Genomic DNA, 23,984 nt, shown 5'->3' on the forward strand with positions numbered 1-23,984 from the left:
TAGTGAATCAACCCCTTCGATTTTTCCAATGGCAAAGAATGTCTAATACAAGTATCAACATTCTAGATAGGGAAAAGCCTATATAGATAAATATATAAATAGAATACCTTTGTAACCTAGTATTTTATTTTTAATAAATATGTCTTTCTCCAGTTAGATTAGTGAGCCTGCAATGTAAGGCTCTTATTACTGCAGCACGGATTCAGCAGGTGCAGCCACCTGTTTCAAATGTAGCATCTACTGTATGTGAAGCAGTCCCTCTCTTTCATGTACAGCTCCCCCCTTCCATGTGCTTCTACACTTTTGCAGCCATCTCTTCCATAATCACCAACCTCTTTTCCATGTTCCGCCGCCCTTTAGGCAGTAGCCACCCAAGTCCTGGGCCTTTATTACCTATCAAAAAATCTGGCCTTGCTAGTGACCCAGCTGCCCGCCCAGTCTTATCTTCAGTTTCTCCTCAAATTTGGGCAAAGAGTCATATCACTAGAAGGGCAGGGATGGGAGGAGGTTGGTTGATCACTTAAGGCAGCCATACATCAGGTGACTTGGCGGCCAACCCAAACGGATCGGATGAAAATCGGTGCTGCCAAGTGCATGCCTGATCGACAATGTGACATTTCCGATTCTAATAATCAAATCGGATGGTTGATCAGCCGCCAAGTCGCCTGATGCATGGCCACCTTTTGAAGTAGAGGATCAGCAGGGAGGCCAGACAACTACTATTGCTTAAAGAGACTCTGGAACAAAATTTTCAGCCTTATTTCTTCTATCCTATAAGTTCCTATACCTGTTCTAATGTGGTCTGTCTTCAGTGGCGTAGCTAGAAACCTCTGGGCCCCGATGCGGAATCTGGATGAGGGCCCCCCCCCTTCCCGGCAACAACAGCCCCCCCCCCCCTCGCAAAACCCGAAGCACACAGATATCCAAATCCCCATAGCTGTGCATGGCATGGCTATATCAATTCCGCTCTCCAGCAGCATGGCTGCCACGTTCAATTTGCAAACATACGCAGCACCCAGAGGAAATAGGGCAATTAGTAGCCAGTCTGAAGGAAAATAATCGTTATGTGCGCAGCATTCACCCGATAACAGAGCAGGGACAAGGTCCTCCAGCACCCAAGGCTGAGACACCAAAGTGCGCCCCTCCATCCCTGCCGCCCCAGCCATCACACCCTGATTGCTATTAGACTAAGAGGGCCACAGGGCCCACAACCTCCCCAACACCTTAATATCTAGTTATCTGGCTTGCAGTCACTGCTATGTATCCCCTTTTCTTATTTCTTTCTGCTTCATACACAATTAGGAATGACAACTGAATGAATTGTGCGCCCCCTCCTACACTGCGCCCTGAGGCTGGAGCCTCTCCAGCCTATGCCTCGGCCCGGCCCTGCCCGATAATAATTATTATGTGCGCAGCATTTACCAGAAAATCGTTATGTGCGCAGCATTCACCAGAAAATAATTATGTGCGCAGCATTCACCAAAAAATTGTTATGTGCGCAGCATTCACCAGAAAATAATAGTTATGTGCGCAGCATTCACCAGAAAATAATTGTTATGTGCGCAGCATTCACCAGATAATAATTGTTATGTGCGCAGCATTCACCAGATAATAATTGTTATGTGCGCAGCATTCACCAGATAATAATTATGTGCGCAGCATTCACCAGATAATAATTATGTGCGCAGCATTCACCAGAAAATAATAGTTATGTGCGCAGCATTCACCAGATAATAATTGTTATGTGCGCAGCATTCACCAGATAATAATTATGTGCGCAGCATTCACCAGAAAATTGTTATGTGTGCAGCATTCACCAGAAAATAATCGTTATGTGCGCAGCATTCACCAGAAAATAAACGCAATGTGGGAGCATTCACCAGAAAATAAACGCAATGTGGGAGCTTTCACCAGAAAATAACCGCAATGTGGGAGCTTTCACCAGAAAATAAACGCAATGTGGGATCTTTCACCAGAAAATAAACGCAATGTGGGAGCTTTCACCAGAAAATAAACGCAATGTGGGGGCATTCACCAGAAAATAAACGCAATGTGGGGGCATTCACCAGAAAATATACGCAATGTGGGGGCATTCACCAGAAAATATACGCAATGTGGGGGCATTCACCAGAAAATAAATGCAATGTGGGGGCATTCACCAGAAAATAATCGTTATGTGGGGACAGTCACCAGAAAATAATCGTTATGTGGGGGCAGTCACCAGAAAATAATCGTTATGTGGGGGCAGTCACCAGAAAATAATCGTTATGTGGGGGCAGTCAGCAGAAAATAATCGTTATGTGGGGAGCAGTCACCAGAGAATAATCGTTATGTGGGGACAGTCACCAGAGAATAATCGTTATGTGGGGAGCAGTCACCAGAGAATAATCGTTATGTGGGGACAGTCAGTCACCAGAAAATAAACCTGTTGTACAAATAAAAAAAAATCCACAAATGGAGACACAAATAGTCTCTAGTGCAGGGCTTCGGCAGCCATCTTGCCGTAGCCCTGCTCTGCCTCCGGGAGAAACTGGCTGCTTCGCTGCGCTGCAGGATCCTGCTCTGCCTCCGGGAGCCAGATTTTAACACCTGGGGGGTCCAAGCCCCGGGCCCCTCCCTTGCCTCTTTAGGAGGCGGACCCGGTCGCCACGGAGACCCCTGCGACCGCGGGCCCTACTTACTGTAGGCTTTCCTAATTGCACAGTCACTGTAATATCTCTGTTATCTAATCTTCTTTCCTTTGTCAGGTTTGTCGGCTCAGGCTGACGGCTCGATTGATAATTTCCGACAGGTCCGATGACCCGCCGGGTCGATACCTCGCTCAATCCCCGCGGGCGGACAGTAGTGGGGAATCGAGCGGAAGATAAGGAGCGCCCGCAGGGACGAGCGGGAATCGATCCGGCCGCCTGCGGGGACGAGCGGGGATGCGGCGGGAGTCGATCCGGCGGCTAATCGAGCCGCCGGGTCGACTTGTGTATGCCCAGCATAAGGCTAAAAGTATTAGAGGCAGAGGATCTGCAGGCTAGCTGGGCAACTGGCATTGCTTTAAATAATAATATTATGGCAGCTTACATATCCCTCTCGCTTAAGGTTCCCTTTAAAGCTCCTTTTACACTATGCAGAAGGGCATGGCAGACAAGAGACCAGCTGAAGGAACGATTAGTTTCGGTTTGCTATAAATACTTTGATAAACAACAAAGTGTGCAGTACTCTATTCTTACGATTACTAATTAGACTACAGAATAAAAGGAAGATGTTTCTACAGAAGTAACAAAGACATTGCATGTGTTGCCCATGGCAACAAGAACAGGGTTGTTGGTTGCCATGGGCAACAAAACCAACTGTTCCGCAGACATTTTCATACATGAAGGCCTATGTGGGAAGGGTTATGTTAACATTCAAAGGAGCAACTCCACCCAGGCATGAATAGTTAAATTTTGTCCAGGTCAGTAAAGGGTTACGCAGTACTGTGTGGTCAGCAGGGATGACGGTTGATTGATTGATTTTAACACCAGAAGTGACTGCAGCTTGCAGCGTTCTGTGTTGGCTTGTGACTGGAGCCCAAAGAAATCTCTGCGTGTCATTACACTAGCATTGGAGTCTGCAGATGCCCTGCAGCACCTGATAACTATGGCAACACGTACAGCTTCCAGCGGCCATCACCTCCGGTGGACTTGTGGTACAGAGCAGTACGTCTGCTCCCAGCATGCCTCAGCCATAAGGGCCGGCAGCTCGGGGTTATGACAACCTGTTCTGTGCCAGTGCTGCAGCTTGTAGCATTCTGTTGGTATCTGTCGCTGAGCCTGAGGGGGAGAAGAGTACGCTTCATCCCGCAGAGAGGGGGATTGCGGGCCATGAACACAGCGGCTATCAGCTACAGTCTTTCACCCGCTAAAACCTCATTACAAAAGAATAACATTTAGTTGTGCTTTATTTGATTTTAAAGGAAAACTATGTTGGTCTTCAGTTCCTTGTATTTACTTTTTTAAAGTTTACAAACTTGTGTTTTAAATAATTTTTATTGTTTTTAGATGAGAAGCAAGATACAGATAGTGTCACATTAACTTCAAGGCCCCTTTTACACTTGCCTTGTAAGTGTGTTGCTTTACCCTGTTGTACAGCAGGGTAACGCAATGACAATGCAAGGCAATCGGGCCTACCACACTATTAGCGTCATATGGGAAGTTCCTGATCAGCCACCGCAAAGTCAACAGCGCGTTACCGTCGGCAGAAGTAATGAAAGTCAATGGGCGTTGCAAAACATGCGCAGGGTGCTCCCGGTGCACAATCAAGGATGCACGTTGCCGGGAAGCGCCTGTGCAGTCTGCAATGTCCCTCCGGACCACGAAGTAAAATCGGGGGTTGGTACACAGTAACGCAGAGGGATGGAGAACGGGTGAAGGGGTAGGCATGAGGAGAGGCCACTACACATTCCTGCTACCCCCATTTTTAAATTTATATTGGTGCTAAAGTACCCTTTAAGTGTCAAGGGACTTCTTAATTCTAAATGGACAAATAACTTGTTCACCAGGAAAATACCATTACTTCTGCTGAAATAAAGCCATTTTCAGATATCTCTATATAAAAGTGACTTCCCATACTGTCCTCTGATCCTCCATCGCTGTCCAGGACCCTCCTGCTGATTGTGACCATGCTCCTCTTTTTATTATCATCATTATTGAGTAATATAGCACCAACATCTTCCATGGTGCTGTACAACAGGTTACAAGGTATAACAATGAGTGGTTTGACTAAGAGTTGAGTCTAGCATTACACCTAGGCAGCTGGCCTGGGGACAGGGGTGATTGAAGTACCATCAACAGAGATTGCGATGTCGGGCAGGGGATTTTGATCTGTGGGGTGGGTAACATAACTATTTTGGTCCTGTCCATACTGAGTTTTAGAAAACTGAAGAACATAGAAGAGGAGATAGCATTGAGATAGTCAGGAACACAAGCTGTTAGAGAAGCCAAGTCAGAGGCTGAAAGGTAGATTTTGGTATTGTCAGCGTATAGGTGACATTGAAAGCTAAAGGAACTGATGAGCAAGACCATAAGTGTAAATAGAGAAAAGGAGAGGTCCGAGGTCTGAGCCTCCAACAGTGAGAGGGCATGGAGAGGAGGTGGTGCCAGAATGAGTGACGCTGAAGGTCCTATCTGTGAGATATGAGGAAAGCCAGGAGAGAACAAGATCCTGAATGCCCATGGATGAGAGGATTTGGAGGAGAGGATGGTCCATTGTATCGAAAGCAGAAGCGAGAGCTAGGAGAATGAGAATAGAGTAGAGGCCTTTAAATTTAGCAGTTACTAGGTCATTGGTTACTTTGAGTAGGGCAGTTTTGGAATTAATACTGAAGATAATAGAACAGAGAATTAGCGGTTAAGTGATGGACTAAGTTTGAGTAAACATGGTGCTCAAGTAGTTTGGAAGAAAGGGACAGTAGAGAGATACAGTGGTGTGAAAAACTATTTGCCCCCTTCCTGATTTCTTATTCTTTTGCATGTTTGTCACACTTAAATGTTTCTGCTCATCAAAAACCGTTAACTATTAGTCAAAGATAACATAATTGAACACAAAATGCAGTTTTAAATGATGGTTTTTATTATTTAGTGAGAAAAAAAACTCAAAACCTACATGGCCCTGTTTGAAAAAGAAATTGCCCCCTGAACCTAATAACTGGTTGGGCCACCCTTAGCAGCAATAACTGCAATCAAGTGTTTGCGATAACTTGCAACAAGTCTTTTACAGTGCTCTGGAGGAATTTTGGCCCACTCATCTTTGCAGAATTGTTGTAATTCAGCTTTATTTGAGGGTTTTCTAGCATGAACCGCCTTTTTAAAGAGAGTCTGAAGCGAGAATAAATCTCGCTTCAGACCTCATAAATAGCAGGGGCACGTGTGCCCCTGCTAAAACGCCGCTATAGCGCGGCTTAACGGGGGTCCCTTCACCCCCAAATCCCCCTCGATACACCCGGGGAGCGCTTCCTGGTTGGGGCAGGGCTAACCGCCGCAGCCCTGCCCCACGCGCGTCTGTCAGCGCGTATCTCCGCCTCTCCCCCGCCCCTCTCAGTCTTCCTTCACTGAGAGGGGCGGGGAGAGGCGGCGATGCGCCGCTGACAGACGCGACTGGAGGCAGGGCTGCAGCCGTTAGCCCTGCCTCCAGGAAGGGAAATTCTGCGACCTTTCTACGACACACTTTTGCGGGGGGTGGGTTGGGGGTGAAGGGACCCCCGTTTAGCCGCGGGATAGCGGCGTTTTAGCAGGGGCACACGTGCCCCTGCTATTTATGAGCTCTGAAGCGAGATTTATTCTCGCTTCAGAGTCTCTTTAAGGTCATGCCACAACATCTCAATAGGATTCAGGTCAGAACTTTGACTAGGCCACTCCAAAGTCTTCATTTTGTTTTTCTTCAGCCATTCAGAGGTAAATTTGCTGGTGTGTTTTGGGTCATTGTCCTGCTGCAGCACCCAAGATCGCTTCAGCTTGAGTTGACGAACAGATGGCCGGACATTCTCCTTCAGGATTTTTTGGTAGACAGTAAAATTCATGGTTCCATCTATCACAGCAAGCCATCCAGGTCCTGAAGCAGCAAAACAACCCCAGACCATCACACTACCACCACCATATTTTACTGTTGGTATGATGTTCTTTTGCTGAAATGCTGTGTTACTTCTACGCCAGATGTAACGGGACACGCACCTTCCAAAGAGTTCAACTTTTGTATCGTCGGTCCACAAGGTATTTTCCCAAAAGTCTTGGCAATCATTGAGATGTTTTTTAGCAAAATTGAGACGAGCCTTAATGTTCTTTTTGCTTAAAAGTGGTTTGCGCCTTGGATATCTGCCATGCAGGCCGTTTTTGCCCAGTCTCTTTCTTATGGTGGAGTCGTGAACACTGACCTTAATTGAGGCAAGTGAGGCCTGCAGTTCTTTAGATGTTGTCCTGGGGTCTTTTGTGGCCTCTCGGATGAGTTTTCCCTGCGCTCTTGGGGTAATTTTGGTCGGCCGGCCACTCCTGGGAAGGTTCATCACTATTCCATGTTTTTACCATTTGTGGATAATGGCTCTCACTGTGGTTCGCTGGAGTCCCAAAGCTTTAGAAATGGCTTTATAACCTTTACCAGACTGATAGATCTCAATTACAGTACTTTTGTTCTCATTTGTTCCTGAATTTCTTTGGATCTTGGCATGATGTCTAGCTTTTGAGGTGCTTTTGGTCTACTTCTCTGTGTCAGATAGCTCCTATTTAAGTGATTTCTTGATTGAAACAGGCGTGGCAGTAATCAGGCCTGGGGGTGACTACAGAAATTGAACTCAGGTGTGATAAACCACAGTTAAGTTATTTTTTAACAAGGGGGGCAATCACTTTTTCACACAGGGCCATGTAGATTTTGAGTTTTTTTTCTCACTAAATAATAAAAAACATCATTTAAAACTGCATTTTGTGTTCAATTATGTTATCTTTGACTAATAGTTAACGTTTTTTGATGAGCAGAAACATTTAAGTGTGACAAACATGCAAAAGAATAAGAAATCAGGAAGGGGGCAAATAGTTTTTTACACCACTGTAGGATAGTAGTTGGATGGGAAGAGGGGCCAAGAGTAAAATTCTTGAGTCTAGGCATGATGAGGGATTGCTTGAGTGTGGAAAGAAAGATGCCTTTGGAGAGAGAGGTTGAAGAGGGAGTTTAAGGCAGGTGTAGCGGTAGAGGATAGGTGATTAATAAGGTGAGAGTGAATGGGGTCAAGGAGGCATGTAGTAGGACGTGATTTAGAGAGGAGGGAAGAGACAGTGAGTTGAGGTAGTAGTGAGAACTAGGTAACCCCCTAGGCGGTATGATTCTTTCTGGATTTTGGGTCTGAAAGCGGTAAAAAGTTTTTGCACCCTTTCAGACCCTAAAACCTGGAAAAAATCATCCTGCCAGGGAGATCTGCAGCAGTTCCAGCAATCACTCACCTTCCTGGCTCCAGCACTGCAGTTTTCCCTCCATCCTCTGGGTGGCGCTGCAATCCTAAAGTGAGATTGCTGGCTGTTGTCATGACAACAGCCAGCGATCTCACCAGAGGGAAGCAGAGCCTCGGAAGAGTGGAAGAAGAATGGCTGCCGACGGCAGGATCCCCTGGGAGGTATGTTGAAACGCCCGCTGCACAACTCTGCATACAGCCTCCGGCGGCTACCCCGAGCAAAGGTCAGGATTACCTCTCTGAGCTGCGTTTTTCTGCCCCGACCCTAGCTCGGGATTACTGCCCATGAGGTTAAGGAGGATACAAGGTGTGGGGTTTGTATGGTGAGAGGAGGTTATGGGGTGAAGCTTAAAGTTAGCGGCAGGACATCAAGGCAACAGAGCCAAATCTTGCCTGGATGTTCTGCTGCTAACTTTAGGGAATACATGGGATCCTCTCAAACGGCTGAGTCCTGCCCTCAGTTTGTTTCTTAGATGGAAAATATACTTTTTCATTACACTTTAGAGCACTACAATAAAGAGAGCTGCTGAGGTAGTACACTTAAAATGGTGGTAGAGGCGCCCAGTGCATGAATGATAGGCTAATAAGTTGTTAATCTTATAAACAGAGAGGTAATCTTACCTCTCTTTAAGAATTTGGACCAGTTTATTAAAAAAAAGGTCTTTTATTAGAGCACGTAAAATTGACAAAATGTTTTTACTACCAGTGCAGGCTCTGAGAAGATGGCCTCCCTACAATCCGCACAAATAAAAATGCCATCTTGTTTGGTTAGGACTACATTTGTTCTCATTTGTGCTGCAAAAACTAAGATTTGTGCTGCTATTGTTTTGTAGATAATAGCAATTATTTAGTCTTCAGATAATTACATCATTCAGCCCCCCCACACACACATACTGTACATCAACGCATGGCCATGAAACTGTCATGGTTGGGTAGTGCCTCATTTGTACCCACTTGTCCTGCAAAAAACATTGTTCTGTCTTCTACAGCTTTTGAGAAAGGTTGTTGTAAAGGTCAAAAGTTCACCCAGCCATATATTGTTATTGGGGGGGGAATCTAAGTGAACGTTTGACCTTTATAAAAACTGTAATATCTCAATAACTTAAAAAGATAGAGGAATGATTTGTGCAACATGAATGGGTGCACATGCAGCACATTCTGGCTTCATGTTCATGTGTCACTGTAAGGGGGGCTGGGTGACGTCAATGTCTGGAAAAAAAACATTGCTGTTGTCTTCAAATGAAAGCTTAATTTTTGTAGCATGAAATGGGCACCAATGCAGCAGTAACCAAATATAATGGCATTTTTATTTGTGCTAATTGTAGGGGGGGGGGGGGGGGGGCGGTTTGACACCAGTGTGAATTACAAAGCATGCCTACGGGATGAAATTACTTGGATTAATCGAAAAAAAACATAGGGTATCATTTTAACAATTTTTTTTCTATCCAGTTTTTTTTTTCTTATCTAATATATAGTACACAGCGATTTTCTATTTTTTTTGCAATGTGAAATATAAATGTCACACATACTGATGCCCATGACGTATTGCTCTTCAGATAGTTGTCAGCAGCTGGACAACAGTCTAGACTCGGAACATCAGACAGGAGCAGTCGCCGATGACCTCGATGACTCCCAGATCCGCCTACAACTGAAGCGTAAACTTCAGCGGAACCGAACATCATTCACTCAGGAGCAGATAGAGGCGCTGGAAAAAGGTCAGTGATAGGACAGTGCTGGGGGCCTCTTTCATATAACATTGCTGAGCTTGCAATTGCTTTATACCAGTAATTTTAACAGATCTCAATCTCTGGTCCATTTTTCTCTGTAAAAATGGTTACTTAAAGGACCACTATCGTGAAAGAGGTAGGAAGTTAAAATCTGACAGAACCGACAGGTTTTGGACCAGTCCATCTTCCCATGGGGGATTCTCAGAGTTTCTTTATTTTCAATAGCATTTCCTGAACAGCAGTACAGGTTTTGGACCAGTCCATCTCCTCATGGGGGATTCTCAGGTTTTTTGTTTTTGTTTTCAACAGCATTTCCTGAACAGCAGATGCAAAGTCTAACTGACAAAATAGTGTGCAAGTGATTAGGGAGGCTGGCTGGTATCTTACTATGCTGGCAGTCAAACAGTTGTTCAGGAAATACTGTTAAAAACAAAGAAAACCCTGAGAATCTCCCATGAAGAAATGGACTGGCCCAAAACCTGTCGGTTCTGTCAGATTTGAACTGCCTACATTTTTCCGAATGTTTCTCCTCTGAATGTCCAGTGTATATAAGCTGTGTGATTAAACATCTTGTTAACCACTTGAGGACATAGCCTTTACCCCCCCTTAAGGACCAGCGCTGTATTTTCAGATCTGTGCTGGGTAGCCTCTACAGCCCCCAGCACAGATCAGCTGGCATGCAGAGCGATCAGATCGCCCCCCTTTTTTCCCCCCTAGGGGGATGATGTGCTGGGGGGGTCTGATCGCTTCTGCATGCTGTGGGTGTTGCGGAGGGGGGGGGGCACCTCAAAGCCCCCTCCACCGCAGGATTCCCCCCTCCCTCTCCTACCTGCTACCCCTCCGGTGATCGGGGCTACACAGGACGCTATCCGTCCTGTGCAGCCAGTGACAGGCTGTCCCATGTCACATGGCGGCGATCCCCGGCCGCTGATTGGCCGGGGATCGCCGATCTGCCTTGCGGCGCTGCTGCGCAGCAGCGGCGTACAATGTAAACAAAGCGGATTATTTCCGCTTGTGTTTACATTTAGCCTGCGAGCCGCGATCGGCCGCGATCGCGCGAGAGGCTGCTTCCTGATTAATTAGCCTGCAGCCGGCGACGCAGAACTGCGTCGCTGGTCCTGCAGCTGCCACTTTGCCGACGCGCGTTATGAGTGCGCGGTCGGCAAGTGGTTAATATACAGGAACAATTTCTGATGCTTATTAGTTGAAAGCTTAATTTTTGTTTTACTCTAAAGCTAGCCATACATCTAGTGATTCTGATTCAATCGACAATGTGATTGACTTGATTAAGGAATCAACTGCAGTATGGTTGACCAAAAGTCGATTGACTAGTGACCCACACACTACAAATGATATCCTATGCGATTCCCCTTCACATTCGATCTGACCGATGTTGTGTCTCCATGCTCTGATTGCAAAAATCGATTTGGAGTCAATCAAATGACATGTGAACAGTAGCAAATTCCTGTGTGATTGACCGATATCTTGCATCCTGCTCGATCGACTAAGCTGGTCGATTCTACAAGAAATCAGCCACTTTTCATCGATCTTTTCATGGTCTTGTTAGTAAAATGTCTTTTAAACCACCAGCAAGCAAGAAAATACTCAAAATAATTTTGATAGTATTTTTTCACCAAGTTTTGGGGGCTTTTTGAATGATAAAATGCTGAAAAGTTATTTTAAAGGAGACCAGAGACTATGTGTAATAAAAGTTTTATATATACCTGGGATTTCCTCCAGCTCCATGCCTGCGAATTGCTCCCACGCCACCGTCCTTAGCCTCCTGTATCGCCGGTACCGGGTCCTGTAACTTCGGCCAGTCGTGGCCAGTCTGCGCAAGAGAAGTACGCACTCTATGTATCTTTCTGGCAGCCACATCGAACCGCTACACACAAAATCACAAACATATGACCCTGCAGCAGAGAGCGCTGACAGGGTCATATGCATAGAGTCTCCTTGTTGGACAGAAAATACATGACTGCAATTCCTGGGGATCCCCGTCATACTCCCGTTGGTCCATGCATGTGCACTGCAACGCCGGCACCATCCAGGTATGCTTGGCCCATTGATATACATTACATTACCACTTTGTGGTGGCTCAATGGCGGCTTGGCACGCCCGGCGCAATGAGACGGGGTAAGTGTGCTAGGCCCAATTGCTGTTGCTTTACCCTGCGGTAAAACAGGGTAATGCAATTCACACTTGCAATGCATGTGTAAAAGGAGCCTCAAAAGAAAAGCTTGGTGAATCAACCCCATGGTGAGTATCACCACCAGATGCAGCGAGGGTGGCCATGGTGATGATGCCAACAGATTAGGTACAATCTGTGACAGTAACCACCTCTTTGAGAACCCGTCAGGCCTCCCTGCCTGGTCCAGTGGAGTCCTGGGGAACCAACACAGCTGACAGAAGCTGACAACAGGCATAACTTATCAAGACTGGGACAAGCGGCAGCAGACAGACAACAAGCAATGGGCCAGGAATAGGTTGAGACTGGCAACAAACACAGGGTCTATAAAGACAAAAAAAGGAAAAATACAAAACAAAACAGTAAAAGACTAAAATATAGCTATATAGAAAATGAATGCTCAGACTAGAGTAGCATGCACAAGATACCTCTTTGCTCACGCACATCTCTGGTGCAGAGACCACAACCATTTTCCACAAAGCATTGCCGAGATCATAATAAAATGGACGTAGGGTCATTTCACACCGATAATCGCAAATCACAATCACAAAGCAACTGCACCACAAAGCAACTGTGATTTTAGTATGCATATTTTGTGTGTGTGCTTTTCTTTTCATTGAACACAAATGCAAATGCCAGAAAAATGCAGCAGGGTCAGCAACTGCTTTTTAGTGAAATCGGAATGCATTCAGTCTGCATGCATCTTCGTGATTGCCATTATAACGGTGCCAATCGGGAAAACGGCCTTGTAGTTGAGGTGAAACCAGGAATTAGCAAACCTGGTAAGGATCACTCCAGGACAGGTACACTTCGAGACTTGACTCCTCCCAGGAAACAGGAAACATCCATGAGCCTCTCTATATCTTTTGACGCACAACAGGTGCCCGGCAGTAGGTATCCAAGAAACAAAACAGGTCTAACCACCTTGCATCCTGCTAGCACAATACCCTTAACATAGACTCTAATTTGTACAGTTATCTATATATGTATCTGTGAATAGAAACAAGAGGGTGGGTTACCCCCACCTGTCCTGGAGTGTTACTAAAAATAGTCTTACCAGGTTTGCTAATTCCTGGTTTTTCCATAACACTCCAGGACAGGTACACTTCGAGATGATAACAAAGAAATTTAACATCACAAACCTTAGGGTGGGCTGACTGCTTGTAGGACTTTCCTTCTGAAACCTTGATCTGAAGCAGATAACCGATCCAGCCTGTAGTGACGTGCGAAGGTCCCCAGGTTCTTCCAGGTAGCCGCCTTGCAGATCTCCAGAGGCGAAGCTCCAGCCCTGTAAGCCCAGGTTGTAGCCGTTGCTCTAGTGGAATGTGCCCGAAGGTTGTCTGGAGGTTGTTGATCCATAACCTTATAAGCTTTCAATATGCATAACTTTATCCAATTGGCTAATGTCTTCTTCGAGGCCTTCTGGCCCACTAGTCTACCAGTGAAATTAACAAACAGGGCTTCTGATTTTCTGAAAGAACTGACCCTGTCCAGATATGCTATAACAGTCTTCCTCACATCCAGCGATTGCCACTCCAATTCTCTTTCATTGGAAGGATTAGGAAAAAAAGATGGAAGCACTATTTCCTGCTTCCTGCAAAATATATCACCTACTTTAGGTAAGAACTCCGCACTTGTTCTTAAAATAATCCTATCTTCATGTATAATGCAAAACGGCTCCTTACAGGACAGTGCCTCCAGCTCACTGATTCTTCTTGCCGTAGTAATAGAAACTAAAAAAATAGTTTTCAGTGTCAGTAACTTATTGTCCATAGTGTCTATGGAATTGAAAGGGTAACGTGTCAGAGCTTTTAATACAACTGAAAGATCCCATTTAGGAAAGGGTTGAACTAAAATCGGTCTGTTCCTCTCAATCGATTTCACAAACCTAATAACTAAAGGATGAATTGCAAGCTTCTTATCCAAAAAAACAGAAAGTGCTGAAATCTGAACCTTGATAGTACTCAAGGCCAGACCCTTATCTATACCGGCTTGTAAAAACTCCAGAACAGTCGCAATTTCCGTAGACTTATACCGAGATTGCTGTCTCCATAAATTAAACGTCTTCCAGTATTTCAAATAAATAGCTCTGATATTTCTTTTCCTACTTTTAATTAATGTTTCTATAACTTTATCAGAAAGTCCATGACTCTTAAGTATCAGCTCCTCAGTAACCAGGCCGACATTTTCCATTTCTCCAGACCTGGTATCTCCTTCCCCTGTAAAGTTATCATTTGTCTGTCTATTGGTAGACGAAATGGCCCGTCTATCCTCATCTTCAGTAATAGTGGGTACCATGATCTCCTGGGCCAGTCGGGCGCTATTAGTATCATAGTTGCTTTGGATTCCTTCAGTTTCCTTAACACCAGTGACATAAGATTTAGTGGTGGGAAAGCATACAGCAGGCCGTTCGTCCATGGTTGTGGTAACGTATCTACTGCTGCTGGCTTGTCCCTGATATTCAGAGAGAAACAATTTCGACACTTCGAGTTCTCCCTGTTGGCAAAAAGATCTACTGCAGGACTCCCCCATTGCCTTACCAACTCTTGGAATCCCTCTTGACTCAATGTCCACTCTGTATTGGATGTCTGAGAGCGGCTCAACCAATCCGCTCGGATGTTTAGTGCCCCCTTCAGATGTACCGCTGTTAAAGATTCCAAATTCTGCTCTGCTAGGTCTAGAATCTCCAGAGCCAGCTGTAAGAGTTTCATCAACCTCGTGCCCCCCTGACGATTGATATATGCCACTACAGTTGTCTGTTCGCAGCCGAATATGGTGTCCTCTGATGATGTGCATAGAACCTATCATGGCTAGTTTTACTGCTAATAGCTCCCTGAAATTTGAGGACTGATCCTTCATATGCTCTGGCCAGAGACCCTGCATTTCGAACTCCTGGACAAAAGCGCCCCAACCTGTATGACTCGCATCTGTCGTGAGAACTATCTCCACCGGATACTGCCATAACCTGCCTTGTGGATACAAAATATAGGTAAAAGGCTGCGCATCCCTGACCCAATACTGTACAATTGAATGGTTAATCGCTGTGGCGCACACCGCCCCCCCTGGACTAAAATGTACGCCCGCATCCAAACAATGCAATAATGGTCTATGGAGAAATTTTAGCTTCCATCATAGTTTTGCATGCAAAAATATAGATATACTGGACATCTGCACCAACGTTGAGGTAAATCTCCAGAGCAGATGTCCTAAGGTGAGGTGGTGAGTCATTCAGATGCGGCCCATATTGGTGAGCGCTTGCTTTGTTTCCTGATAACCTGCCTTGTGTTAGACGAGTTGGTGTAATCCACCACTGCAGGTCGTGTTTTACTCTGGCCGTAATTAAAAGAACTTGTTCCAGAGACACCATTGTTTTGGCCCATTTTTTCAAGATCCAGGATTGCAGCTTCCTTGTATGTTTCAGGGCCCATTGAATCGCTGGAGCTGTTGAGGTCAGCAACCCCAGTAATCTCATTGCCTCTCTGACTGTTATCGAGTTCTTCTCCAGAAAACAATTCACTTCCTGAACCACCTTGTCTATCTTTGTCTGTGGGAGATAGATTTTCTGCGCTCTGGAGTCCACCAGAAAACCCAAGAATTGGATTAATTGTGTCGGTTCTAACTGGGATTTCTCCCAACTTATTATCCAGCCTGCTCGCTGAAGTTGATTCAATACTATCTCTCGATGATTCTCTAAAGTCTGCACCGATTCCGCCATAATTAGCAGATCATCCAAATACGGGATCACCATGATTTCTTGAGCATGAAAGGATGCCACTATCTCTGCCACTACTTTTGTAAATATTCTTGGCGCCGATTTGATTCCAAATGGGAGGCAATTGAATTGATAATGTCGAATTCCTGTCTTTCCTTTCACTGCAAACCTCAGAAAAGTTCGTGATTTCTCCTCGATTGGAACGTGCCAATATGCGTCCTTCAGATCTATGCTTAACATGAAGCAGTCCTTCAGCAGCAGGTTCTTTATTGAAAAGATTGACTCCATCTTGAACTTCTGGTATTTGATGTATGGGTTTAGGGGTTTGAGATTGAGGATTAGTCGAAACTTCCCTGACTGTTTCTTCACTAGGAAGATTCTGGAATAAAACCCCTCCCCCTGCTCCCAAGCCGGGACCAGGGAGACTACTCCTCTGACTAGCATGTCTGCTAAGATCTCCTGCAGAACTATTTGTTCCTCTGGAGTCAAATTTGAACCGGTTACCACGAATCTTTCCAGAGGAACTTGCTGGAAAGAAATGTGATATCCTTTTTGAATTAGACTTAAAATGAACAGGCTCGTAACAAACTCTTTCCACTGTGGGAAGAACAGGCCCAATCTCCCTCCCACATTCTATTGACCGTCATTGCTGGGGTTTGGGATTGGGGGCAGAATTTCTGAACAGGACGTTCGGCTTATTCTGTTCTCTATTAAATGACCAGGGTTTCCTTCTCGGCTGGGACCTTGCTTTGGGATCTTGCCTGTTTTTTCGAAAAAAACCTTTTCCCCTGGCGAAAGGGTTTTTTCTTAGGAAACGATTTCTTCTTATCCGAAGTTCGTTCCAGAATATTGTCCAATTCTGGCCCAAACAATAAATCGCCCAAAAATGGAATGGTACACACCTTGTTCTTTGATAAAGAACTACCATCCCAGGTCTTAATCCAAATGTGTCTTCTTGCCACATTGGAAAGACCGGCCGCCTTTGCGATTAATCTAATGGCTTCAGTAGCCGCATCAATAATGTAAAAAATAGACTTGAACATGACCGTAAACGAGTTTAAAATCGTTTCCTTGCTAGACCCTATCTTAATGTGCCTCTCAACCTGACGCATCCACAGGTCCAATGTTCGAGCTACACAAGTTGTAGCTAGCACTGGTCTGAAGATTGCACAAATGGTCAACCAGGTTTTCTTTAGGGCAAATTCAGCCCTTTTGTCAGATTGGTCCTTCAGATTACCTAAATCTTCAAACGCCAGCTCATTATCTTTTTCCACTTGTGAAAACGCTGAATCTAACTTGGGACACTTATCCCAGTAATTACTGTCCTCCTCAGAAAAAGGAAATCTCCTTTTAAAACCCCTGGATAAAAAAACTTTTTTATCTGGATTTTTCCATTGACTATTTATCGTGACTTTAGAAGATTCGTGAACCGGGAACACTAATGGCTGGTTATTCTCCATGCCAGCATATAATGCATCATGAGTTGATACTGCTTGGGGATTATCAACACTTAATCCTAATGATTCATAAATGGCTTTAAGCAACTCCTCTGTCTCGCTTGCCGGGAATTTAAACTTAGATGGTTTTTCCTTTTCTGTATCTTTCTCCCCATCTGAAAGCTCATCGCCTGACTCCTCATCAGAGATATCTTCCCAATCTTCCTCCGGTTCTGAATCCGATAACACCGGACAGTTAGATTTCGACTTCGCTTTTCCATGACCTTTTACTGGTTCTGAATCCGATAACACCGGACGGTTAGATTTCGACTTCGCTTTTCCATGACCTTTTACTGGTGCCGTTATAGTAGCATCCCCAGTCACTGTTGCCGATGCAGGCACTGTAACCACCTGCTTAGCCCTACGATTTCCCGCTGGCATTGTAGTTTGATTTAAAGCACTCGGACCTGAGACCGGAGTAACCGGTTGGTCCACCACCGTCTGTGTTTGCATTAAAGAGTTCGCCAATGCTTCTTTAAAGGCTTTGATAGAATCAGTCATTTCATTTTTCATGATTCCCAGAAAGTCTTTATACTGTACTGCAGATTCTTCATTAAGTACTCTTAAAGTACACTGCTGACAGAAAGTTTTACTCCATGAAGGGGACAGCTTTATATTACAGGCTGGGCATCTTCTACTGGGCTTGGGCCTAGAGCTCTCGCCAGCCTCAGGACCAGTCTGAAAGATATCATCAACACCAGCCAAACATCAGTAAACATAGTTACTGAACAGTCACAAAAAAACTTCCACCACACCCAATCATGTGGTGAAAATACTAGTCAGACCACCCAGGGATAACATAGCCTTTGAACACATAGAGGAAACCACCATACTAAGTGCTTAATCCTCTCACCGATACACATCAGTAAAACGTGACAGCCAAGATGAGACATTCTAACAAGCCAGCTCACAGACACACAGTCTGATGTCTCACCCCTCCTGGGACTTGGATTGTGCCCTCCGGCTTCCTCGGTCTTTCCTGTGTCCGGCCTTCAGATGAAACTGCGGAGGGGCTCACTGCAGGCACCACGGTAGACACAGCTACAGGTACCGCCGCAGAGCCGGCAGCCGCACTAGCCGTTAGGCCATCCGAGCCACCAGCCGCTGAGCCGCCCTCCATCACTGCCGATTGCAAGTGCGCCGGACACCAGGTCGCCACGGCTCTTCAATCCGGCGCACGGAAGTGACGTCAGGCGGCCGCCGGAAACGTCTGTGCCGCCATCTTGGTCCCTGGTCGGATCCGAGGAGTATTGGCGTCCGCCTCCGCAATAGCCATTCCTCTCCGCGTCTACCTCCAGCCGGCGGCTACAGCCACATTGCGTCTTCGCCATGGTTCTCTCTGCTCCCATCAGCTGCCCACAAGCCCGGACAAGCAGAGGTATGAATAGATAGAGACGGAGGTTTCTACCACCTCACTGCCTCGTCTCGGCGCCACACCGCCCTTAACCCCACAAGCTCTCCAGGACAGGTAGCACCCATATAGAGAGACCTGTTCCCAGAACAGGAAACATCCATACTGCCGGGCACCTGTTGTGGGTCAAAAGATATAGAGAGGCTCATGGATGTTTCCTGTTTCCTGGGAGGAGTCAACTCTCGAAGTGTACCTGTCCTGGAGTGTTATGGAAAAAGATAAGTAAGGCCCATTTCTAGGGGCAGGCGATGCAAGTCACCATCTGTGGCGCATTGCTGAAGGCCAGAGGGGGGAGCATCAGACACACCTATACTATAACATACGGTAGCAGGAAAAAAGGGCGCCGGCTGAGGGTAGACTCTAATGCAATTATCGTTAATACGGCAAAGAAAACTGAAAAAAGTGTGCCGCAATGAATATCGTTAACAACTTTAGAACATTCAAGTTTTTGAAGTATGTTATCATTTTAGAAGCTTGCAACGTTATAGTTTTTATCATATTATTTTGTTTGTATGCACAGATTTTACATTATCAAAGATATTATCGGTTCTATGTGTAAACGAGTGCTACTGCAGAGGGAGTGGTTAGGGTTAGGCAACACTAGGGGGGGGGGGGGGGTGGTTAGGGTTAGGCAACACCAGGGGGGGGTGGTTAGGGTTAGGCATCACCAGGGGGGTGATTATGGTTAGGCACCACCGGGGAAGGGGGGGCTGAGGTTAGGCACCACCGGAATAGAGGAAGGTGGTTAGGCACCACCAGGGGAGGGGTTAGGCACCGCGCCACCAGGGGAGTGGTTCGTTTTAGGCACCACCAGGGGAGGGTTCTGTGTGAGAGTAGGGTTGGTTTAAGCGGTATTGTTGAATTACGTAATGATTTTTACGTTAATATCTTTTCGTTATTATTTCCCGTCTGTTTTTACAATGGTATTTATCGTTAACCAAGTTTGATAATAATGTTTATCGTTATCAGATTTAGTTATCCACTAGCGCAATTTCGTTATCCAGCCGGGCCCATTTTTCACGGCGCTCTTTTTTCATGCACGCATATCATGCACCTGGCTAGTGTTGGGCGAACATCTAGATGTTCGGGTTCGGGCCGAACAGGCCGAACATGGCCGCGATGTTCGGGTGTTCGACCCGAACTCCGAACATAATGGAAGTCAATGGAGACCCGAACTTTTGTGCTTTGTAAAGCCTCCTTACATGCTACATACCCCAAATTTACAGGGTATGTGCACCTTGGGAGTGGGTACAAGAGGAAAAAAAAATTAGCAAAAAGAGGTTATAGTTTTTGAGAAAATCGATTTTAAAGTTTCAAAGGGAAAACTGTCTTTTAAATGCGGGAAATGTCTGTTTTCTTTGCACAGGTAACATGCTTTTTGTCGGCATGCAGTCATAAATGTAATACATATAAGAGGTTCCAGGAAAAGGGACCGGTAACGCTAACCCAGCAGCAGCACACGTGATGGAACAGGAGGAGGGTGGCGCAGGAGGAGAAGGCCACGCTTTGTGAGACACAACAACCCAGGCCTTGCATGAGGACAAGAAGCGTGCGGATAGCATGCTTTGTACCGCCATGCAGTCATAAATGTAATAAAGATAAGTGGTTCAATAAACAGGGACCACGCGGCAACGCTAACCCAGCAGCAGCAGACGTGATGGAACAGGAGGAGGCGCAGGAGGAGAAGGCCACGCTTTGTGAGACACAACAACCCAGGCCTTGCATGAGGACAAGAAGCGTGCGGATAGCATGCTTTGTACCGCCATGCAGTCATAAATGTAATAAAGATAAGAGGTTCCATAAACAGGGACCACACGGCAACGCTAACCCAGCAGCAGCAGACGTGATGGAACAGGAGGAGGCGCAGGAGGAGAAGGCCACGCTTTGTGAGACACAACAACCCAGGCCTTGCATGAGGTACCGCCATGCAGTCATAAATGTAATAAAGATAAGTGGTTCAATAAACAGGGACCACGCGGCAACGCTAACCCAGCAGCAGCAGACGTGATGGAACAGGAGGAGGCGCAGGAGGAGAAGGCCACGCTTTGTGAGACACAACAACCCAGGCCTTGCATGAGGTACCGCCATGCAGTCATAAATGTAATAAAGATAAGTGGTTCAATAAACAGGGACCACGCGGCAACGCTAACCCAGCAGCAGCACACGTGATGGAACAGGAGGAGGCGCAGGAGGAGAAGGCCACGCTTTGTGAGACACAACAACCCAGGCCTTGCATGAGGACAAGAAGCGTGCGGATAGCATGCTTTGTACCGCCATGCAGTCATAAATGTAATAAAGATAAGTGGTTCAATAAACAGGGACCACGCGGCAACGCTAACCCAGCAGCAGCAGACGTGATGGAACAGGAGGAGGCGCAGGAGGAGAAGGCCACGCTTTGTGAGACACAACAACCCAGGCCTTGCATGAGGACAAGAAGCGTGCGGATAGCATGCTTTGTACCGCCATGCAGTCATAAATGTAATAAAGATAAGTGGTTCAATATTCAGGGACCACGCGGCAACGCTAACCCAGCAGCAGCAGACGGGATGGAACAGGAGGAGACGCAGGAGGAGAAGGCCACGCTTTGTGAGACACAACAACCCAGGCCTTGCATGAGGACAAGAAGCGTGCGGATAGCATGCTTTGTACCGCCATGCAGTCATAAATGTAATAAAGATAAGAGGTTCCATAAACAGGGACCGGCAATGCTAACCCAGCAGCAGCAGCACACGTGATGGAACAGGAGCAGGCGCAGGAGGAGAAGGCCATGCTTTTTGAGACACAACAACCCAGGCCTTGCATGAGGACAAAAAGCGTGCGGATATAGCAGCAATGCTTTTTGCCGCCATGCAGTCATAAATGTAATACAGATGAGAGGTTCAATAAACAGGGACCGGAAACGCTACACCATCCCAGATGTTCATTGGTCATGTTACTTGGTTGGGGTCCTGGAGTGTTGCGTAGTCATTTCCAATCCAGGATTGATTCATTTTAATTTGAGTCAGACGGTCTGCATTTTCTGTGGAGAGGCGGATACGCCGATCTGTGACGATGCCTCCGGCAGCACTGAAACAGCGTTCCGACATAACGCTGGCTGCCGGGCAAGCCAGCACCTCTATTGCGTACATTGCCAGTTCGTGCCAGGTGTCTAGCTTTGATACCCAATAGTTGAAGGGTGCAAATGGATTGTTCGACACAGCTACGTCATCTGACATGTAGTCCTTGACCATCTTCTCCAGGCGATCGGTGTTGGAGGTGGATCTGCACGCTTGCTGTTCAGTGGGCTGCTGCTGCATGGGTGTCAGAAAATTTTCCCACTCCAAGGACACTGCCGATACCATTCCCTTTTGGGCACTAGCTGCGGCTTGCGTTGTTTGCTGCCCTCCTGGTCGTCCTGGGTTTGCGGAAGTCAGTCTATCGGCGTACAACTGGCTAGAGGAGGGGGAGGATGTCAATCTCCTCTCTAAAGTCTCCACAAGGGCCTGCTGGTATTCTTCCATTTTGACCTGTCTGACTCTTTCTTCAAGCAGTTTTGGAACATTGTGTTTGTACCGTGGATCCAGAAGGGTATAAACCCAGTAATTGGTGTTGTCCAGAATGCGCACAATGCGTGGGTCGCGTTCAGTCTAGCATGAATTGAGCCATGTGTGCAAGAGTCCTACCAGAATCCTCATCATCCTCTTGTGAGCGTTGTGATAGTTGTTGTGATGCATCATAGTCGTCACCTTCCTCCTGGTCTGCTTCTGCTGACCATTCGCGCTGAATTGTGGAAGTCCAACGTGCACCGCTCTGGCCCTCGTCAGTGGTGGCATGAAATTCCTGCTCCAACTCCAGCTGTTCCTCCTCCTCTTCTTCGTCATAGCTGCTGGGGCCAGCGTTCCCTGAGGCGGATGGCCTGATGTTGGTACCATCACGCTGATCGTTTTCTCCTTCAGATTCCCCCAGTTGCATCATGACAGCTGTTTCCTTGATTTTCAACATTGACCTCTTCAGTAAACACAGCAGTGGTATGGTAATGCTGACTGAAGAGTTGTCACTGCTCACAAGCAACGTGGATTGCTCAAAATTTTGGAGGACTTGGCAGAGGTCCAACATGTTGGCCCAATCGGATCCACAGAAGCTTGGCAGCTGTCCGGATGCACCTCGGTACTGCGCCGTCATGTACTGGACCACTGCACTCTTCTGCTCACAAAAGCGTGCTAGCATGTGCAGCGTAGAATTCCAGCGCGTAGGGACATCACACAGCAAGCGATGGTGGGGGAGATTGAAGCGCTCCTGCATCTTGGCGAGTGCCCCCGAAGCAGTACTGGAATTTCTACAATGTTTGGCCACTCGACGCACCTTCAACAGAAGATCGGCCACGCCTGGGTATGTCCTCAGGAACCGCTGAACTACTAGGTTCATCACGTGCGCCAGGCAAGGGATGTGTGTCAGCTTAGCCAACCTTAAAGCGCGAATGAGATTACTCCCATTATCACACACAACCATGCCCGGTTTCAAGTCCAGCGGTGCCAGCCACAAATCCGTCTGTTCCTTTATTCCCTTCCAAATTTCCTCCCCTGTGTGCTGCTTATCCCCAAGGCAGATCAGCTTCAGCAACGCTTGCTGACGCATGCCAACAGCTGTGCTGCACTGCTTCCACGATCCTACTGCTGCTGGGTTAGCGTTTCCGGATGAGGTACAGCTTTGAGATGCGTTGGAGGAGAAGGAGTCAGAGAGGTAGGTGCTGCTGTTGTTATCCAGTGGGAGGGACGGCGGTGCAGCTGTTTGCGGCGTGGGCAACACCCGCGCCGTAGCAGGTGAGGAATCGCTGCCAGGCTCCACAAGGTTCACCCAGTGCACGGTAAGGGAGATGTATCGACCCTGTCCGAACGCACTCGTCCAAGTGTCAGTGGTGAGGTGAACCTTGCAGGCAACGGCATTCTTCAAGCTTCGGGTTATTTTGCTGACCACGTGCTCATGCAACTCAGGCACTGCAGAGCGCGCAAAGTGGTAGCGGCTGGGAACCACGTAACGTGGGATGGCCACTGACATCATGCCCTTGAAGCTGTTTGTCTCCACCACTCGATATGGCAGCATTTCGCAGGCCAGAAGCTTGGCTATGCTGGCTGTTACTGCCACGGCCCGGGGGTCATTTGCTGGCAATTTCCTCTTGCGCTCAAACATCTCCGACACAGACAACTGAACCGTAGCGCTGCACACGGAAGGGCTGTTGGTTGTTGTGTTTGAGGAACACTGGGAGACCTCAAGAGCACTACTCCGGAAAGTGACAGTGTCAGCGTCGTCTGATGTTTGTGAATGTTGTGAACCACGCAATGGCTGGGCCACTGCTGCTGCTGAGGCGGGTCTGGTGGTGAGTCTGGTGAACCCAAGGGAGGCAGTGTTGCTGGTACCCTGTCCTGCCGCGTTTGCCCACAGAGTGGGATGTTTGGATAGCATGTGGCGGCTCATGCTGGTGGTGGAGAGGTTGTTAATACTTTTCCCCCT

At 46.8% G+C, this 23,984-nt stretch overlaps 1 protein-coding gene across 1 annotated transcript in view; it reads left to right on the top strand.

The window, feature by feature from the left end:
- LOC137521734 (paired box protein Pax-6-like) overlaps nucleotides 1-23,984 on the top strand; it is a 101,938-nt gene that overhangs the window by 36,401 nt on the left and 41,553 nt on the right. The window contains exon 3 of the mRNA XM_068241398.1: nucleotides 9,520-9,678. Within this exon, the coding sequence (XP_068097499.1) occupies nucleotides 9,520-9,678 (159 nt within the window). The remainder of the gene's footprint in view (nucleotides 1-9,519; nucleotides 9,679-23,984) is intronic.

This window comes from Hyperolius riggenbachi, chromosome 6 (genome assembly GCF_040937935.1).
Source record: "Hyperolius riggenbachi isolate aHypRig1 chromosome 6, aHypRig1.pri, whole genome shotgun sequence".
Lineage (NCBI taxonomy): Eukaryota > Metazoa > Chordata > Amphibia > Anura > Hyperoliidae > Hyperolius > Hyperolius riggenbachi.